Source organism: Chenopodium quinoa, unplaced genomic scaffold (genome assembly GCF_001683475.1).
Source record: "Chenopodium quinoa cultivar QQ74 unplaced genomic scaffold, ASM168347v1, whole genome shotgun sequence".
Lineage (NCBI taxonomy): Eukaryota > Viridiplantae > Streptophyta > Magnoliopsida > Caryophyllales > Amaranthaceae > Chenopodium > Chenopodium quinoa.
The window spans coordinates 1,542,607-1,563,133 of NW_018744304.1; the positions used below are offsets into that span (position 1 = coordinate 1,542,607).

Sequence of the window (20,527 nt, forward strand, 5' to 3'; positions counted from 1 at the left end):
AATCTAATCAACACAAACTAATGAACGCCTTAGTCCCCGAAAACGACGCCAAATATTTGATAGGGGGACAATAGGTCGATGGTCTACTACCCTAGATCAAATTTACAATTTATAATCCCAACCTAACTATATCAAGTTCACGCATGCCTTGGTAAGGATATTACGCCGCTCATACAATGTTGGAGGCTTGTACAATAAAGCTCACATCGAATTACAAAAACTACCTTTAGGGTTTCAAATCCCCTAATGAGAGCAATACCTTCTTACCACAAACAAGTGAATTTGGGTTTGATGGGCTTACGAGTTCTAGCACAACTATCTTAGCATGAACATATCCTAGAGTCAGCAAATGGCAATCTCGAAGTGTGCAAACTTATAATATTCAAGAAGAAAGGCATTCAAACGCGTCGCGATACTACCATCGTTGTGCGATGGATCCATCACTGCGCCATAATTTTCAAAAGATAAGATTCGTACGGAATCCAACTTCCAATCAAATTGGGTTAGTCGATTATTCATACTTATCCTTATTAAATCAGAATTAAATCTATTAAAAACACTTGTTTTATACGATATAAAATTATTAATTATTATCTTTTCAAAAATAGGATAAATAAGAACCTTCTAGAAGACAATAATCAATCCTAATGCCTTTAGAACTTGAAACAACATTCTAGATAATTCAAAAAAGCTTAAGATAAATCTTAATGTTTTTAGAAATGTTATTAATATTAATGGACCCTCCAGATGATCATTGGATTCGCATATAAAACTCATTTTAGGCCCAGTTTAGTATTTTAGCCATAACTTCCTCATTATAACTTGGAATTGGGTTTATAATATATCATTGAAAAGCTCTTTTCAAGTCCCATCAAACTACACAACTATTGGACCTAAATTATGGAACAAAATTAACTAATTTGGACGTTTTCATAAATAGGACACAAAATGAATGATTTTTAAATAAAACATTTAAGAAAAAAGGACATTCACGAGACTCTTCGACATTTCACCTCATTAGATAATCAATGACGTTAAAGATACTCATCACTGGGTTTGTTTTTTGGGGAGACATAATCAGGTTTCTACAATTATCGAACACTTTTATAATATGATGATAAAATTTGAGCGTGTTATGAATTACATGTGATCTAGGATTTATTGCCCAAGTGATGGCTCCCACTCATTTTCATGATTTGAGACCTTCAACTTGGTTACCTATAATCATCAAAGTTCAACAACGATCTATCCATTGAAGACCATCCCTTTTATTGCCTTTAAGGCAATAATGTTCTCAACATATATTTTAGTAGATTTTCGAATGATGCTTTGCTAGGATTTTACTCCAACTAGTTCACAATGATTTAGTATATATTTGTGATTATGGAATTTTACCTTAAATTTCCGAACAATATACATGGACATAATTCCATGTTGCCATTCTCAAGCCACAACGCATCTAAGCTAGAGCTTATAAATGGGTTCCTCATTAAGGATCTAATCCTTGTTAAGGTTGCGCTTGCAACATCAAAACTCAAATAATATTTGTTTTCATGCATCAATAACTCATCCTTTTACTTAATCAAGTACTTTGGATGTTCTTGATCATAATCTAAAGATCCATTGCTTAGATTCAAGTTGATTGGTAGTTTATACTTGTAGTGCTCTAAGCATGCAGGTCATGTGACGATTCCATATTGTAGCATACATGACAGATTATGTTTAGGATAAAAATCACCCAAGACACGTGGCCCAGTGGCCTTGCGACACGTGGCAACTAGCAATAGGTCAACAGGGCGCCAATCCCCTGTTCACACATGTCCTTTGAACCCTAAATGGGGTACTGGTTTCCCCACTATAAATAGTGGGTCAGACCTCATTTATTGGGTATTCATAAATTCATCCATAAATACAAACATAAACCCCGAGCAATATTAATTGTAGAATCCTCCTGTATTAACGAGGAGTAATTACTATTTCCGCACTTATTACCTCTTGTACGTTACTGACTTGATCGTCGGAGGCGGAGCTCCCATCAACCGGAGTCTTCGTGGTTTTGCAGGTACAGGCGTCGGTTGCACATACTAGGGATTGTATCTCTCCCGCAGGACACATCAAAACCCCCCGAAACATTTGGCGCCGTCTGTGGGGAGAGTACTTCCTAGATGGCTTCTAAAACTGTACCAACAAATGAAGACAACCCAGGCGGCAGAAGGTGCTGCTCCCGTCACGAGAGACGAACTCATGAAATTCATGACAAGTTTCAAGGGCGAGATCAAGAGCCTTCTAAACAAGTCGACCGACCCTCATAAGGGTCAGCCGGCCAAGAAGCTCCCATCCTCCAGGAAGAAGGCGCTGAAAGATCGTGTGCCTACCCCTCACCCGAAACCAAAGGTGGCGGATGGGTCCACGATCGATGTCTCAAAGCTTTATTTCCCTAAGACATGGCAAAGGAAGCTCATCTGGCAAGTACAGCCGGATGGATCAAAGAGGACTTACTCTAATGCCCGAATGCTCATCCGGAAAAAGAGAAGTCTTCAGCTATCCGCGTCGGCTTCAACGTCGACCTACTCAGACAGCTTCCGAAATGCTTCCATAAAGCATTCAGAATAAGAAAAAGGGAGTCAGTCGTGCGGTCCGTCCGCACGTTCTGGTCCCAAAATTATCCAGCCGGTACAGTACGGGTCAACGTACATGCCATATGGATCTCCATACATGCAGCCGGCCCTCTTTGGGGGTCAGGCGGCACAACCGGTCCAGCCTATGGACTGGAAACTCCGGCTGCTTAACCTTGGGGAACAGCAAACGACCTTCTCTAGGGAAATTACCGAGGCGGCACAGCCTGCTAAGGTGAAAAACGTGTTGGTTGGTATCTATGACAGTACCGCGAACCTAGAAGATCACCTAATTGCATACACCACCCTCATGTACTTACAAGGGTTGGATGATGCCGCCTGGTGTCGGTGCTTCCCGGCTACATTAAAGGGCATAGCCCAACGATGGTTTGGCAACCTGCAGCCAGATGCATCAACAACTTCAGAACTTTGGCGTACTTATTTATGTCTAACTTCTTAATGAACATCCCTGCCAAGAAAATGAGCCTCGATCTTTGGGCCATACAGTAGGGAGAGAAGGAAGGACTTAGGTCCTACGTCAGGCGGTTCAATCTGATGAGAATTCAGATTCCATGGCTGTCTGACGACGTTGCCTACACAGACTTCTTCAAGGGTCTGAAAGACAGGTCGACCTTCAAGTTCGACTTGGTCAGAAAGAGGTTGCCAACCTCCAAAAGGCACTAATGGAAGCTGAAGCCTATATACAAACGACGGAGCTTTGTGCCGTAAGGCACCCGTCGGACCCCAAAAAGTCCGAACGGAGAGAGAGTCGGCCATCCCAGCCGGCAAAGAAAGAAGGAAAGAAAAGAAAAGAAGTCTGGGCGGCAGATTGATCTGGTCAGCCGGCCCAGAAGAGCAGAAGAAAATCAGAACCGTACGTCCTAAAGTACGAGTTCACCAAGGACTGCTCCTCCATCCTCATGGAGATCAAAGACCGGTTGACTCTTAAAAAACCGACAACAATGAAAAGTCTCATCAGCAGCCGGGACAAGAGCAAATACTGCCAATTCCATGAGGATGTTGGCCATGACACCAACGGTTGCTATAGCCTCAGGCGAGTGTTGGACCATCTGGCTGAGGAAGGGGCTCTGAAGTCCTACTTACCCAAGTCCAAGGGTGCCCCCAAGACAAACAAGGGACACTCGTCCAAACCAACAGCTGCTAACTCTGAAACAGATGAAGAAACAGTCTTCACCATATCAGGCGGTTTTGCGGGTGGAGGTCCCGCCATCCAGGGTGCCAAGGATAACATCAGGCGGCTGGTCAACTCAGTGGATGAGGGCCAGGCGGCAAAAGATACCTTCCCCAAAGTCCTTATTTCTGAAAAGGATCAGGGCAAGGTCAGGCGGCCCGACGATGACCCCATAGTCATTGAGTGTAAGGTGGTCAATCAACGAGTGGGCCGGATCCTAATTGATACCGGGAGCTCGTCTGACCTGATAAGCTATTAGTGCTTGACAAAGCTCAAGTACAAGCCCAGCAATATGCATGAGGCTCCTAACCCCTTAGTCGGTTTAAGGGAAGGGGTGGTGCATCCGGTGGGAAGGATTGACCTACCCATCCGGCTAGGAAGGGGCAAGGGCGGCACATGGTCGTCAAGTTCCTAGTTGTTGAGGAGTTCACCGCCTACAATATGATTATTTTTCATCCCACCCTCAACGAGTCCAAGGCATTCATCATCCCGTCTCTCATGCTGATCAAGTTTCAGAAGGATGATGGGACAGTCGGTGCCCTGAATGGGGACCAAAAGACGGCTAGGGAGTGTTACCTCTCATACGTCAAACCAACTATGGCTTCAGCCGGTCATGGTGAAGAACCCATAGATTTTGATAATTGCGATCATGCCGTGCCGGCTCCAAAGGTAGCCGGTGAAAAGAGAAAGGCGGACCAACTAGCACCCCTCGAAAAAGAAAAACAATAGCAATCACTGACCGGTGAACGGTTGAATGACCTCTGACTCGAGCCTTCTGGTGAGAGCGTTGATGTCGTCCTAGACGACAGCCAGCCCGACATAATCGTTAAGGTTGGGACGGTCGCTTTTGAGAAATTGGGGGCAGACTTGCTTCAACTGCTAAGAGAGTTCAAAGACATTTTTGCCTTTGAAGTGGAAGAGATGCCTGGCGTCAGCCCGGATCTTGTTGTCCACAAACTCGCCGTTGATCCCTAAAAGAAGCTGGTTAGGCAAAAGAAGAGGAATCACGGAATGGAAAGATCTCAGGCGGCAGCCGCTGAGGTCAAAAAGTTGCTAGATGTTGGGTTCATCCGGCAATGCTACTACCCGAATTGGGTAGCAAATGTTTTCCTTGTTAAAAAGCCGAATGGCAACTGGCGGATGTGTGTAGACTACACAGATCTGGACAGGGCATGTCCGAAGGATAGTTATCCACTTCCAAAGATCGACAGCCTAGTCGACTTTACAGCCGGTCATGCTCTGATGAGTTTCATGGTCGCCTACTCAGGTTTCCATCAAATACCCTTGTGGAAAAAAGATCAAGAGAAGACGACATTCGTCACTGATCAGGGGTTATACTGTTACACGGTGATGCCATTTGGGTTGAAGAATGCGCCTGCTACTTTCCAACAAATGATAAACACAGTTTTCATCAATCAAATCGGAAGGAATGTAGAGGCGTATATTGATGACATGATAGTCAAATCCAAGCTATACACGGATCACCTAGCTGACCTCCGAGAAACCTTTACCACCCTCAGGCGGCACAAGGTCATGCTTAACCCCAAGAAGTGTGTCTTTGGTGTTGAGTCTGGGAAGTTTCTCGGATTTCTGATTGATCAAAGAGGCATAGAGGCTAATCCGGAAAAAGTAAAAGCGGTTATTGACATGTAGTCACCCCGCACTGCCAGGGAAGTCTAGAAACTTACCGGCTGCCTGGCGGCATTGGGGAGGTTCTTCCAAGCAATCAGGAAGAGGTCAAGATTCGAGTGGGGTGAAGAGGCTGAGGTGGCATTTTAGAGGTTGAAACAACATCTGCACTCTTTGCCAAGGCTAGTGAGACCCTTCCCCAGGAGGTTCTCTACATGTACCTAGCCGTCTCAGATCACTCCCTTAGTGCTGTTCTCCTTGCTGAGAGAGACGGTAATCAGCTCCCGGTGTATTTCATCAGCCATGTCCTCAGAAATGCTGAACTCCGGTACCCAATGATTGAAAATTTTGGGTTAGCTCTTTACAAAGCAGTCAAGCGGTTGAAGCCCTACTTTTTGGCATATCCGGTGATTGTGTATACTGATCAGCCACTCAAGCGGCCAATGACTACTATAGAGTCATCCGGTAGAATGATCAATTGGGCTGCTGAAATACAAAGCCTGAAGATAACTTTCGAACCCAGGCGGGCAGCGAAAGGTCAGGCGTTTGCTGACTTCATTTTTGAAATGACTAGGCCGATACAGCCAGAAAATACTGATCAGATTTGGAAGTTATTTATAGACGGAAGCTCTACTATGAACAGCTGTGGTGCAGGCGTAACATGTCACTCTCCAGAAGAGGATAAATATGAATATGCACTACGGTTTAAGTTCCAAGCCTTAAACAATGAGGCGGAGTACGAGGCCCTACTGGCTGGTATACGTATGTGCAACGCGGCAGGGGCAAGAAAAGTTGATGCCTGCTCTGATTCTCAATTGATCGTCAGCCAATTCCATAGGAACTATGAAGCCACCCATCCGGCTATGATAAAATATCTAATGGCGGTCAGAAAGGAAGCTGCGACACTTGACGAATTCAATCTGCGTCAAGTGCCACGGTCTGTGGTGTGCCTCAGTCGTATGCAACCAAAAATATCACAACTAAGCTAACTGCAAATAAACGTAGTTAGGGAAGTCGAGTTCGAATCCACAGGGAAAAAGGGACTAATAACTGGAAACCTAAGTGGAAATACTCTAGGACGGTAGTAACCTAAGTAACGAGGGGGGTTTTCACGAGCAATGATGATAAATGAACTAAGTAAGAACAACGAACGTAATGAATAGGTAATCAATGAGAAGAACGGTCTTGGTTATGCGAAATCCACTAATGAACATACAAATTGATCATAGAAGTCTCCTCAATCAAGCTCTATTGAACACCTTGTTGTAGAATTCCTAGATTCTAAATTCTCATAAATAGTTAGAAATAGCAAAGCGCTCCTTTCTAACCCTTTCCAATGCACAATTCAAGACAAGCGCTCTAAATTATCCACAAGAAGAAAATAAACGGAGAAATCAACAAGGATTGAATAAATTAACACAAGCGGTCTAATTTCTTCAATAATATTATTCCCTCTTCAAGTTATCAACCAAAAGCATGCATCAATAACCTAAAGTTGCTACTTTGGAAAGATTAATTAGATGCAAGCGAATCCAATAATTCTAACCTAGCAATTGATTAAAGCAAATCATGAAATTAATTCAAGGAACAATATATATTCAATAGATATTAAGAGAAGAAAGATCTCACAATTCGTAGCTAAAAGCTTCAATCTTTAACCAAGAATCCGGAAGATTAAGCTTCCATGGATTCTAATTCCAAAACAAAGAATTCTGAAAATTCCAAGAAAACCCTAGAAAGCTTTTTTTCTCAAAACTTAATTCTCCTTTTCTCACTTCAAACTTAATTAAAACTAAGCTATTTATATGTTTCTATATTTTAATAACATAACACAATAATAATAATAAAATAATATCCAAAACACGAGCCAAAACAAAGCCAAATTGCTGAAAATTAACCAAAACAGCCCGAATTTCTGCCAGAGCCGCTGCCAGCTGCTCTGGACCCGCTGGCAGCTGCTCTGGCAGCCCCTCACTCTGGTATACCCGCTGCCAGCGGCTCTGGCCAGCTGCCAGCGGCCCTGGCAGCGGTTCCTGCTGTTTTCGCCTTCTTTCCTTGCTTCTTCTTCTTGCTTTGCTTCACCTTTTCCTCAAGCTTTCTTCCTTGCTCTTCCATGCTCCATCACAACTCTCAAATCACGAGCCAAGGTCCATCCTTCTTACATAACTCTTCATTGGTTCCCGAGCTCACTCACTCACTTATACTCATAAATCCCGCCTTTTGCACATAAGTGAGATCACAGCCCAAAACTCACAAAAGCTAACAAAAGTACATATAAAGCATCAAAACACACCCTAAAATGCTTCTCTCAACCCATGATAAGAAGGCTTATCAAATTCCCCCATGCTTGAACCTTTACTCGCCCTCGAGTAAACTTAGAGAATAAAACACATCCTCCTCACTAAGCTTCAAAACAGAAGATGGTGGAATCAAACTAGCTCTATGCACTCAAACTCAACAAAACATCCTAGTACTTATCAACCAATCACAATCACACTCCCCCATACTTCACACTTTGAATCTCCCTTTTTTCTTATTTATCAATTCATCCCCAAAATCAACTTGGAACGATAAACGCATAGCCATGAGTATGAATATTCTCAACCGCCTAAAGAAATGAAATTTTTTATAAAATTGGGCAAACAAAAACTCAACTTAACCAAAAATCTCATAAAAACACTTCCACATTCAAGAGTGAAAACAAACAACTCATGCTCTCAAATTCCTAAGATGATCAACAAATTCCCCCAAAATCTCAACTATCTCCCAAAATCACCAAGATGAAACCTACCCCGACACCTCCTTATATCTCCTCCCCTTATGACACCGACTCCGGCAAATAGATGCGAAATTTCCTTGAAAAATCAAATTCATGAACATTTCTCTCTTTTTTTCTCTCATTTTGCCTAGGAGCCCTTTCGGGTTTTCATCCTAGCCTCTCATCTTTTTCCAAATCTCACTTTCTCACCCACTCATTAGCCACTTTTTTGCTTAGGTCGCCCTTTCGGGTTTTCAACCTAACCGGGCCCCCATTTTTGCCTAAGCCGCCTTTTCAGGTTTTCGACTTAGCGGGTTTCTTTTTCTTTTTTCTTTCTTTCTTTTTTCTGTTTTTTTTTTTTTCAAGCTTGCTTCATTGAACCACAATTAAGATAGTTATACAAAACATGAAATCAAGATAACTATACAAAATTCAAAGAATATATGCAAGAATTTCTTCCCCCCCCCCCTACTTGAATGAAGCATTGTCCTCGATGCAAGAACAACTACAATGAAACCAAAAGTAAGGGAAAAGGAAGAAAATCGTTACCATCTCAATGAGAGGGACCTCCAGAGCCAGAAGAGCCGGCATCGCCCCGAGAAGCACGCCTCTCGGAACGACGCAAAGCACGGGATGCCAAATGACCCATGAACGCCTCAGTTGGAGGCTCATACTGCGGATACTGAGTGGTGTAAAACCGACTCATGCTTCTTTGATATGCAAGCAGCTCGTGCATCCCATCGCACACCTCCTCTAGTCTATCATCCACATCAGCCCTCCATCGAGGCCAATCATCGTGCTGCACTCCAGCAGCATCCTCACCCCCTTCCTCATCAACAAACTCTCCGCCCATATGAACATCGGGATTCTCCTCTCCCATGTTCTCAACTATGATTTCAGCATCTCCCAAATAAGGAGCAACATCCGGGTCGGGCGGAAGGAAAAAGTCTGCAGCAGTAGGGCCAAAAGGTAATGCTCGTCCCTCGGGACGAGGAAGTCTCAAATAGTTCAAACCCTGCGGTCCGTATCGCCAGAAATAACTACCGGCGACGGGGGAACGCGATAATAAACCGATCTTGACCAGAGTCATGATGTTATATGTCAAGTATGTCGAGTCTACTGGCACAAGATCCTCAGGGGGTGGAACATTCAAATAACAGGCTAGCAAAGAGACCATGCCACCCATACTAATATGGCCACTGGAGTTGGACTTCACCTTTACACAACTATCAACAAAAATCTCCACCCAATTGGGCGTACCGACACCTTCAGGGGTCATCGCCCACAAATACGACAATGTGACTTTGGGGACCTTAGTGGCCTCCCCTTGGCATAGAATAGTGGACGATATAAACCTATGCACCAGTCTAAGGCATGGGTGGGTGATTTTGAAGCTATGATCACCGTGAGGATCAACCTCACAACCAGTTATAGCCCTCCAAAATACTCGGGACGAGTATGAGCTATGATCACCCCAACGGTTCACCAATGGGGGTGCATCCCAACCAAATGCCATACGCAAATCATCATAAGACATCACATAATTCCTATTGTTCAAATTAAAGGATATTTGTTCACGTCCTTTAGTAAGCGTTGAAAGGAATTCATATGTATACCTGACATAGGTGGGAGCGCATTTGGTCATGAAATTCTCGAGACCCACGTTCCTTAGCAAGAGCCGCACTACTTCCTCCATCTCTAGCTCTTGTAAAGCTTCTAAGTCAAAGAACTTGGTGCATTGCACCGTTCGTCGGGGTTGTTGAAGCTTAGTCCATACGCCCTTCTCCTTGGAATGCAACCGAACACCCATGAAACCATCCCCTTGAGGCAATGGAGGTGCCTCCCCTTGACTTGAAGAAGCCCCTTGCTTCTTGCCCCTTGGGGGTCTTGATGGAGATGATTCTTTAGACCTCTTGTTGTCTCTACCCATGGCTATAAAAAGGAATATGTTCACTTGCACCTTCACCTTCACCTTCAATGAAAATAAATTAAGCTTGCAATTCCACACAACCAACTCAATTTCACAATTGAAATCAAGAAAAATGGTAAACCTTAGGTGAAATTGTGATGGGAATTGAGAATTTGATGAAAGATGAAGATTTGGGAAAGGGAAATTGGTAGGAATTTGGTATAATTGGAGTAGGGGAATGAATGAGTAGAGAGAAGGAGAAGAAAAGGAGTAAGGGTTTATGTGAATTGGGGTTGAGGGAAGAAATAATGAAGTTGGAGTTGGAAAAGGGGAAATAAGGGGAAAAAAAAAATCGGGGAGAGCTGTAGGAGCCGCTGGTAGCGGCTTGAGGCCCGCTGCCAGCGGCTCTGGCAGATTTTGGTGTTTTTTTTTTTTTTTTTTTTTTTTTTTTTTTTTTTTTTTTTTTTTTAATTCACAAAACGTAGAGGGGGGGTCCGCTGGCAGCGGCTCAGGAGCAGCTACCAGCGGCTGGGACAGAAACAAAGGGGTTTGGGCTGCAAGAAGACCCGCTGGTAGCGGCTGCAGAGCAGCTGCCAGCGGCTTCTGCAGGGAAGGCCCCCCTTGTCTCTGTTTTGCTCTGTTTTTGCTGCGTTTCGCGCATAAAAATTGCTCCCAAGGCCTCCACCTACACAAAAACAATAAAAACACTCTTCACATCACACGAAAAAAAATAAAAACTAAACTACGAAAAGTAATGGGGAAGAGTTTTCGATCGGGTTGCCTCCCGATTAGCGCCTTTGTTTTACGTCGTTGGCTCGACGCGGCTCATCCCACTTCGCTACTCCATTGATGGCTCGTAGAGATCGATGCACTCCACGTTCTCGGTTTTGAAACCCTCGAAGTAGGGTTTGAGCCTTTGGCCATTGACTTTGAAAATCTTATCGGTCTCGAGGCTTTGAATTTCAACTGCTCCATGCGGATATACATTCACCACTTGAAAAGGGCCCTCCCAACGGGACCGAAGTTTTCCCGGAAATAATCTAAGTCGGGATTGATATAGGAGTACTTTGTCACCGACTTTAAACTCCTTCCGCGTGATCATTCGATCATGCCATAGCTTGGTCTTTGCTTTATAAATATCTGCATTCTCATAGGACTCAAGCCGGATCTCCTCTAGTTCTTGGAGTTGCAATTTCCGATGTTCACCTGCTTCATCCATTTGCATGTTGAATGACTTAACCGCCCAATATGCTTTATGCTCAAGCTCAACCGGAAGATGGCACGGTTTTCCGAAGACAAGGCGGTAAGGGGACATCCCGATAGGTGTTTTGTATGCGGTGCGGTACGCCCATAGAGCATCCTCCAACCTCAAACTCCAATCCTTCCTATCCGGATTCACCGTTTTCTGCAGAATTGACTTCACCTCTCTATTGGACACCTCGGCTTGCCCATTGGTTTGTGGGTGATAAGCCGTGGAGATTTTGTGGTGAACAGAGTACTTCCTCAACAAAGCACTCACTGTACGGTTGCAAAAGTGTGTTCCACGGTCACTTATCAACGCCCTTGGGATTCCAAACCTAGAAAATATGTAAGCTTTGATAAAACCTGAAACCACTTTAGAGTCATCAGTCCTAGTGGGTATTGCTTCCACCCACTTCGACACATAATCACAAGCAAGAAGTATATAAGTAAAACCGTAAGAAATAGGGAATGGTCCCATGAAATCTATACCCCAAACATCGAATATTTCACAATATAGAAGAGAGGATTGGGGCATTTCACTTTTCTGGGAAATGTTACCTACTCTCTGGCAATTATCACAGGATTTACAAAATCCATAGGAATCTCGAAACAAACTTGGCCAGTAAAAACCACAGTCGAGAACCTTCCTTGCTGTGCGTTTGGCTCCAAAGTGTCCTCCACAAGCATGAGAATGACAGAAGGTGAGAATGGGGATCACCTCATTTTCGGGAATGCATCTGCGAATGATTTGATCGGAGCAGAACTTCCACAAGTATGGATCATCCCATGCATAGTACTTCGCATCAGTTCGAAGCTTGTCCTTTTGAGACTTTGTGAAACCTGGAGGAAACTGTTGAGAAACCAGAAAATTCACAATGTTAGCAAACCAAGGGCGCAAATCCTTAAGAGAAAATAGAGATTCATCCGGAAATTCTCCTAGGATTTGATATTGGAATGATGGTTGATCAACAATATGGGTCAAACGACTCAAATGATCAGCAACTAGATTTTCCGCGCCTATCTTGTCCTTGATTTCTAACTCAAACTCACATAAGAGCAGAATCCATCTTATTAGTCTTGGTTTGGCCTCTTTCTTCGTCATCAAGTGGCGAAGAGCTGCATGATCAGTGAAAACAATTACTTTAGTACCAAGCAAATAAGATCGAAACTTTTCTAGAGCAAATACTACAGCTAACAACTCTTTTTCTGTGGTAGTGTAGTTTCGTTGGGCTGAATTGAGGGTCATTGAGGCATAATAGATCACATGAGATGCCCTCCCTACTTTCTGGCCTAAAACAGCTCCAACTGCATAATCACTCGCATCACACATTATCTCAAATGGTCGAGACCAATCTGGGGCTTGAATGATAGGGGCAGAAATGAGCTTAGCCTTCAATTCGTCGAAAGCCTTCTTGCAATCATCATCAAAGTGGAATTTCACATCTTTCTGCAGCAATTTGCACATAGCATTTGCAAGCTTTGAGAATCCCTCAATGAACCTACGATAGAAACCTGCATGGCCAAGAAAAGAACGCACTTCACGCACATTAGTAGGATAAGGAAGAGACTGAATAGTGTCAATCTTAGCCTTATCAACCTCAATACCTCTAGAAGAAACTACATGACCTAACACAATGCCCTGTTGGACCATAAAATGACATTTCTCAGAATTCAAGACAAGGTTAGAGTCAATACATCTTTTGAGGACCATAGATAAGTGATGCAAGCATTTATCAAAAGAATCACCATACACAGTGAAATCATCCATAAATACCTCCATGAAATGCTCAACAAACTCAGAAAAGATGCTCATCATGCATCTCTGAAAGGTTGCAGGTGCATTACATAGGCCAAAAGGCATACGGCGATAAGCAAATGTGCCAAAAGGACATGTAAAAGTTGTCTTTTCCTGATCTTCAGGTGCAATGGGCACTTGAAAGTACCCAGAATACCCATCAAGGAAACAGTAATAGGATTTCCCTGCAAGTCTTTCAATCATTTGGTCAATAAAAGGTAAAGGGAAATGGTCTTTCCTAGTTACTGCATTCAACCTACGATAATCAATGCAAACTCGCCAACCATTTTGAACTCTAGTAGGAACCATTTCACCCTGTTGATTTTCTACCATAGTCACACCACTTTTCTTAGGAACCACCTGCGTAGGACTGACCCATTTACTATCAGATATAGGAAATATCATTCCTATTTGCAATAATTTTATGATCTCCTTCTTTACCACGTCCATCATGGGAGGATTTAGGCGACGCTGAGGTTGCCTCACAGGTTTGGCATCATCTTCTAACAGAATACGATGCATGCAAGTGGATGGACTTATTCCCTTAATGTCTGCAATGGTCCATCCAATAGCTAACTTGTGCTCTTTCAGCACTGTCACCAACTTGTCCTCTTGCTCCTTGGTCAATTTGCTTGAAATTATAACAGGTAAAGTATCGTTCTGACCAAGGAACACATATTTCAAATGATCAGGAAGTGGTTTTAGCTCCACCTGGGGTGCCTGCAAAACAGAAGGTAAGAGTTTATCAGTAGGCACTGTCAATGGGGTAGGTGTCGAACCTGGTGGTCTAAGTGGAAGCTTGGAATGACCATTCAACTCTGCTACCATCATCTGCACACTATTAGGCAAAGGAATATCCAAACAATCAGCAGATAAATCATTAGAAATGGAAGTGAGGAGCGCATCCTCGCCCTCAACATTGAAGACATCCTGCACTATAGGATCAATGATATCAATGGAACACAAAGAATGAGTGTCAACAGGGTATTTCATGGAATCATAGATGTTATACACAATTTCTTGTCCATCAAACTCCATAGTCAAAGAACCAGTAAAAACATCAATTTTAGTCCTAGCAGTTTTCAAGAAAGGTCTTCCTAACAAGATGGGTACTGCTTGTCTATCATGTTCCATATCAAGCACATAAAAATCAGCAGGAAAAATTAGTTCATCAACTTTCACAAGCACATCTTCCACTACTCCCTTAGGATAAACATTTGATCTATCAGCTAATTGAATCACTACCCCGGTGTCATGTAAGGGTCCAAGTTCCAAAGATTTGAACAGTGAATATGGAATAACATTAATTGATGCACCCAAATCCAACATTGCTCTACGAAAAGTGGTGTCCCCTATTGTAACTGGAACAGTAAACATACCAGGGTCACTGCATTTTTCAGGAAGTTTCTTTTGGAAAACTGCAGAAACATGAGCACTAACTTTCACTTTTTCCTTCCCTCCTAACCTGTGCTTCCTCTTAATAGTACAAAGTTCTTTCAAAAATTTAGCGAATCGAGGAACACTCTTTATTAAATTCAAAAGGGGAATGTTTACCTCACACTTGCTGAATGTTTCATAGATATCTTTGTCCTTCTCATACCTCTTCGTTTCTTTCAAAGCTTCAGGAAAAGGTGGTGTGGGTTCATAAGATGGAAAAGTGGGAGGATTTGCTACAGCTTCATGTTCCACTTCCTTCTCCTCAGCTCCAATCAACTCTTCAGCCCTCTTAGTTGCAATTTCAGTCTCTTTCAGCTCCTTGCCATTTCTCAATGTAATAGCGTTGGCTTGTTGCTTAGGATTCAACTCCGTTTGAGATGGAAGTTTTCCCGAATCCTTAGCTTCAAGTCTGCTCACTGCACTTGAAATTTGACTCACTTGACTTTCCAAATTCTGAATATTGGATTTGGTCTCTTGCTGGAATTGCACCATGTTTTGCTGCATAGTAGAAACATTAGAAGTTAGTGATCTAATCATTTCATCAGTTGACATATCATTCGAATTTGAGCTTTGGCCTTGAGGTTTGGCCAATGGTGCCCTATATTGCTGATATTGCTGCTGGCCTTGAGCATTTTGCTGTTGTTGTTGGTTCCCCTGGGAATTCCCATATCTCAAATTTGGATGATCCCTCCATCCTGGATTGTATGTATTCGAATATGGATCATATCTTCTCTGAGGACCTTGCCCTTGGAAACCCATTGCATTGTCCTGCTCATTCTGTTCCTCTTGTAATTGAGGACATGCATCAGTGGGATGTCCTGTGGAGGTGCATAAACCACAAGCATTCAGTTGCTGTGGATTCCTTGAGTTCACCATGAACTCACGCATCATAGAAGTCAAATCAGCTACTTGACTCTCTAACTCAGTTGTATTTGAATTTGCTGCATTCACCCGGCGCGTGGGAGTTCTCTGACTGAACTGCCTAGAATTCTCTGCTAGCTCTGCAATCAGCCTAGTTGCATCTCCTGGAGTCTTATTCACTAGCCCTCCACCACTTGCTGCATTCACCATCCTCAAATCATCATCTGTTAGACCTCCATAGAAGTATAGGATGAGGTCTTGATCGGAATACCCATGGTACGGACAACTAGCACACAATCTCTTGAATCTCTCCCAATACTCATACAAGGACTCATCTTCCTTCTGATCCACATTGCTGATAGCTTTCTTAAGGCTTGCAGAAATAGTGGCTGGGTAATACTTCTCTAAGAAACACTTCTTCAAACCTGCCCAATTTGTTATGCTCCCTGGGGGAAGATAGTAAAACCAATCCTTCGCTGCATCTTTGAGAGAAAAAGGAAATGCTCTCAACTGAATTTGCTCATCAGTCATCCCAATCGGTTTCATGCTAGTACATACCACATGAAATTCTGCCAGATGTTTATTTGGATCTTCACCCTTCATGCCATGGAATGCCGGCAATAGATGAATTAGACCAGATTTGATCTCAACATTAGCACCTTCCTCCAACTGCTGATATGCGATGCACAACGGCTGTTGGTTCAAGTTAGGAGCTGTTAGCTCTCTCAGTGTTCGATTTTCTGCCATCACTTCCTCTTCTTGAATGTTGAAGATGTATGTTGATTCACTGGGGTTTGTTCTTGCCTCTCTTCGCAACCTGGAAATATTTCTTTCAATTTCTGGATCAAACTGCAAAACTTCTTTGTTAGCAGAACGGGTACTTATCATACCCTAGCGAACAAACAAAGAAAAAAAATAGCTAAGAACAATCCTAAAATAAATTCTACTAAGATAAACAATTAAACGGTAACGCCTAAGTCCCCGGCAACGGCGCCAAAATTTGGTGTGCCTCAGTCGTATGCAACCAAAAATATCACAACTAAGCTAACTGCAAATAAACGTAGTTAGGGAAGTCGAGTTCGAATCCACAGGGAAAAAGGGACTAATAACTGGAAACCTAAGTGAAAATACTCTAGGACGGTAGTAACCTAAGTAACGAGGGGGGTTTTCACGAGCAATGATGATAAATGAACTAAGTAAGAACAACGAACGTAATGAATAGGTAATCAATGAGAAGAACGGTCTTGGTTATGCGAAATCCACTAATGAACATACAAATTGATCATAGAAGTCTCCTCAATCAAGCTCTATTGAACACCTTGTTGTAGAATTCCTAGATTCTAAATTCTCATAAATAGTTAGAAATAGCAAAGCGCTCCTTTCTAACCCTTTCCAATGCACAATTCAAGACAAGCGCTCTAAATTATCCACAAGAAGAAAATAAACGGAGAAATCAACAAGGATTGAATAAATTAACACAAGCGGTCTAATTTCTTCAATAATATTATTCCCTCTTCAAGTTATCAACCAAAAGCATGCATCAATAACCTAAAGTTGCTACTTTGGAAAGATTAATTAGATGCAAGCGAATCCAATAATTCTAACCTAGCAATTGATTAAAGCAAATCATGAAATTAATTCAAGGAACAATATATATTCAATAGATATTAAGAGAAGAAAGATCTCACAATTCGTAGCTAAAAGCTTCAATCTTTAACCAAGAATCCGGAAGATTAAGCTTCCATGGATTCTAATTCCAAAACAAAGAATTCTGAAAATTCCAAGAAAACCCTAGAAAGCTTTTTTTCTCAAAACTTAATTCTCCTTTTCTCACTTCAAACTTAATTAAAACTAAGCTATTTATATGTTTCTATATTTTAATAACATAACACAATAATAATAATAAAATAATATCCAAAACACGAGCCAAAACAAAGCCAAATTGCTGAAAATTAACCAAAACAGCCCGAATTTCTGCCAGAGCCGCTGCCAGCTGCTCTGGACCCGCTGGCAGCTGCTCTGGCAGCCCCTCACTCTGGTATACCCGCTGCCAGCGGCTCTGGCCAGCTGCCAGCGGCCCTGGCAGCGGTTCCTGCTGTTTTCGCCTTCTTTCCTTGCTTCTTCTTCTTGCTTTGCTTCACCTTTTCCTCAAGCTTTCTTCCTTGCTCTTCCATGCTCCATCACAACTCTCAAATCACGAGCCAAGGTCCATCCTTCTTACATAACTCTTCATTGGTTCCCGAGCTCACTCACTCACTTATACTCATAAATCCCGCCTTTTGCACATAAGTGAGATCACAGCCCAAAACTCACAAAAGCTAACAAAAGTACATATAAAGCATCAAAACACACCCTAAAATGCTTCTCTCAACCCATGATAAGAAGGCTTATCAGTCTGAAAATAATCTGCCGGATGCACTTTCCAAATTGGCATTATACGCCTCTTGTGATGCGCTTAGGTCGGTTTTCTGGGAGGTCATGGAAAAAAGAAGCATTGAGCATGACCCCATTAGAATCCTAGACCGAAGCTCTACCTGGATGGATCCCATCCGGGCTTATTTGATAGACGACACTCTGCCAGATGTCCCCTCGGAAGCGGCTGCTCTTAAGAAACGAGCTCTGAGAAGTCCTAGAGGATCTGCATGCGGGTTTTTTGCGCAACACATATAGGCGGAAGATCCCTGGCTAAGAGAGCCAGGCGGCAAGGATACGTTTGGCCTACTTTTGAGGCAGATGCCATGAATTTAGTGAAGAGATGTGAAAAATGTCAACGCTTTGGCCGGCTGATACACCGACCGGCCATAAACCTAACAACCATTCACAGCCCAATTCCTTATGCAAAATGGGGCATGGACATTCTAGGACCATACACGCCTGCTTCAGGCGGTCGCCATTACATCTTGGTTGCTGTGGATTACTTCAACAAATGGGTAGAAGCAGAGGCAGTCAAAGGCATAAAGACCAAGGATGTAATTTCCTTCATCAGGAGAAATATAGTCACCCGGTTTGGGGTTCCCATGTCCATGTCTTTGACAATGGTCTTCAGTTTGAAACGCCTGCCCTCAAGAGTTGGTTGAGGGATCAAGGGATTTCCTACTGTTTTGCATTCCTTGGCCGGCCCCAGGAAAACGGCCAAGTTGAAGCCTTCAACAAGCTCATCTCAGACGGCATAAAAAAAGAAAATTGAGAGAGCTAGCAGTCTTTGGGCGGATGAGTTACCTCACGTCCTTTGGGCCATCAGGACAACTGAAAAAGGGGCAACCAGTGAAACCCCGTTTCTCATGACATACGGCACTGAAGTCGTCCTGCCTATTGAACTTTATGAGCCAACACTCCGAGTCATGCTCTATGATGAAGAGGCTAATTGGGAGGCCATGCATCTTGCATTGGACTCACTCCCGGAGCGCAGGGGAAACGCCACCCTGCGTCATGAGATTTTGTGATACGGAAAATGGAGGCAACCGGTAGGGAGAATGAGCAAGGAAAGCTAACTCCTAATTGGGAGGGCCCGTACCGGATTTTTAAAGAAGTCAGAGGCGGCACCTACCGCTTGAAGACCCCAGACGGTAGGCAGCTAACCAGAACTAGGAATGTAGACAACTTGAAAAAGTACTACTTCTGAGAAAGTGTAAATTTTTGTAAATAGAGTATATTAATGAGAATGCTTTATTTCCAAATTTTCCTTTTTTACATACATTCGCCATTTCTACATACACAGGCGGCAGCCAAAAATTAAACCGTCTGCTCCAAAAGAGCAAACATCCGGCGACGCCCATTTGGGGTGAATTCGTCTAAGAGAACATCTCCCTTCCGGATGGTACATTGTTCTAGCGATCATGAATCAAACGGCTCTAACCGGATGTTTAAATGATCCTTTGTAACCAAGATGCGACTGGTCTTCACTGCAAATAGTACAACCGGTCATTTTTGCAAAGTGGTACCCCCGAGCTTTACTTCAAAGTAATACAGCCGGTACCCCCAACAGGAAAATACAGCCACCCTTACTACCAAACAGTAAAGACGGCACACGAAATCTTGGTCATGCCTTAACCAGCTTTTACACAAAGAAACCTCAAACGGTTATGCCACTGAACCTAGCGAGGTCCAAACCTTAGCATTTAACAAACGACTGATCTACAGCCAGCCGAATAGCCGGTTGTATACAAACATGGCAAAACGGGGTACTTTACGAGCACACCTCAGCCGGTTAGTAATGCGACAATTTCCTTCAAACAATCAAACACCGCTTGTCTGTCTAACCGGGTGCATATGTGGACGTCTGCTTGTTAACCTTTTGAAGCTAACAACCAGCTATCTAGGGGCAAACTCAGTAACCCCACCCGGTATATATGGAAAGTCAGGCGTCATTATACTTGACAAAAATTTGCGAAAATAAAGTGCAAAGCAAAGATAAACTAAGAATCGAATCAAGGCAAAGCCGACATATTCGGTGAAATATATTTAATAAAAATTCAAAATTTTGAAATTGTTAACCGGACCCCCGTCCGGTGAAAAAAGATACAAAGATACACGACACGCAGGCCGGAAATTACATTCATTCAATTTCAAGAGTCAGCCGGGATGTTGGTGTTTGAGCACTGGGCGCCTGAGTCTGCTGTGGCTGGGCTTGGTTGGTGATAGCTTAAGAGCCGGGGAGGTTGACGGTTTCCGCAACTTCCGCCTGATCCTTCTCCTCTTCTTCGGCCGCCTCAGCCTGCATCCTCTCATAGGGCTCTAGTTTCGGCTGACCCTCCTCCTGTGCCAGAATGGCAAGATTTGCGTATCGATAGGCGAGCTCCCAGGCAGTATAGTCCGCATCCGGATGAATAAGGGAGAACGTCATCTTCATGCGGTTCTTGCAGTCTTGCTCATTCTTCTCAATGTGTCGGCTCTGTTCCGCCTGAAGGGTTGCCTCGAAGTTTTTCTGTGAAGTGGCAGCCTCCTTCTTCAGGCACTCATTATCCTTTTTCAGGGAGGATTTTTCCATCTGTGTCTTCTCCAAGGTCTAGAGAGAATCCTTATGGTTCTTCAACTCCGTCTTAGCGTTTTCCAATGCCACCTAAAGGTTGTCAGCCTTGACTTTGGACTC

At 43.2% G+C, this 20,527-nt stretch overlaps 1 protein-coding gene across 1 annotated transcript; it reads right to left on the bottom strand.

Annotated features, from left to right (window-relative positions):
• Positions 1-8,747: 8,747 nt before the first annotated feature.
• Positions 8,748-15,697, bottom strand: LOC110695789. Its single transcript, XM_021873020.1, has 3 exons — positions 10,994-15,697; positions 10,626-10,788; positions 8,748-10,166 (listed from the first exon to the last, which is right to left on the bottom strand). The coding sequence occupies exons 1-3, from the start codon at positions 15,646-15,648 to the stop codon at positions 8,748-8,750; spliced, it is 6,237 nt and encodes a 2,078-aa protein (XP_021728712.1). The 5' UTR covers positions 15,649-15,697.
• Between the last annotated feature and the right edge of the window lie 4,830 nt (positions 15,698-20,527).

What these genes read in the sequence shown, in the direction of transcription:
- LOC110695789 (XM_021873020.1), bottom strand. Translation starts at nt 15,648, where the DNA reads ATGGTGAATGCAGCAAGTGGTGGAGGGCTAGTGAATAAGACTCCAGGA. An exon ending in AAACCCTACTTCGAGGGTTT is followed by an intron (nt 10,789 to 10,993) that starts CAAAACCGAGAA and finishes GTTTTTGTGTAG; the next exon opens with GTGGAGGCCTTGGGAGCAAT. An exon ending in TGTTTCTGTCCCAGCCGCTG is followed by an intron (nt 10,167 to 10,625) that starts GTAGCTGCTCCT and finishes TTTTCATTGAAG; the next exon opens with GTGAAGGTGAAGGTGCAAGT.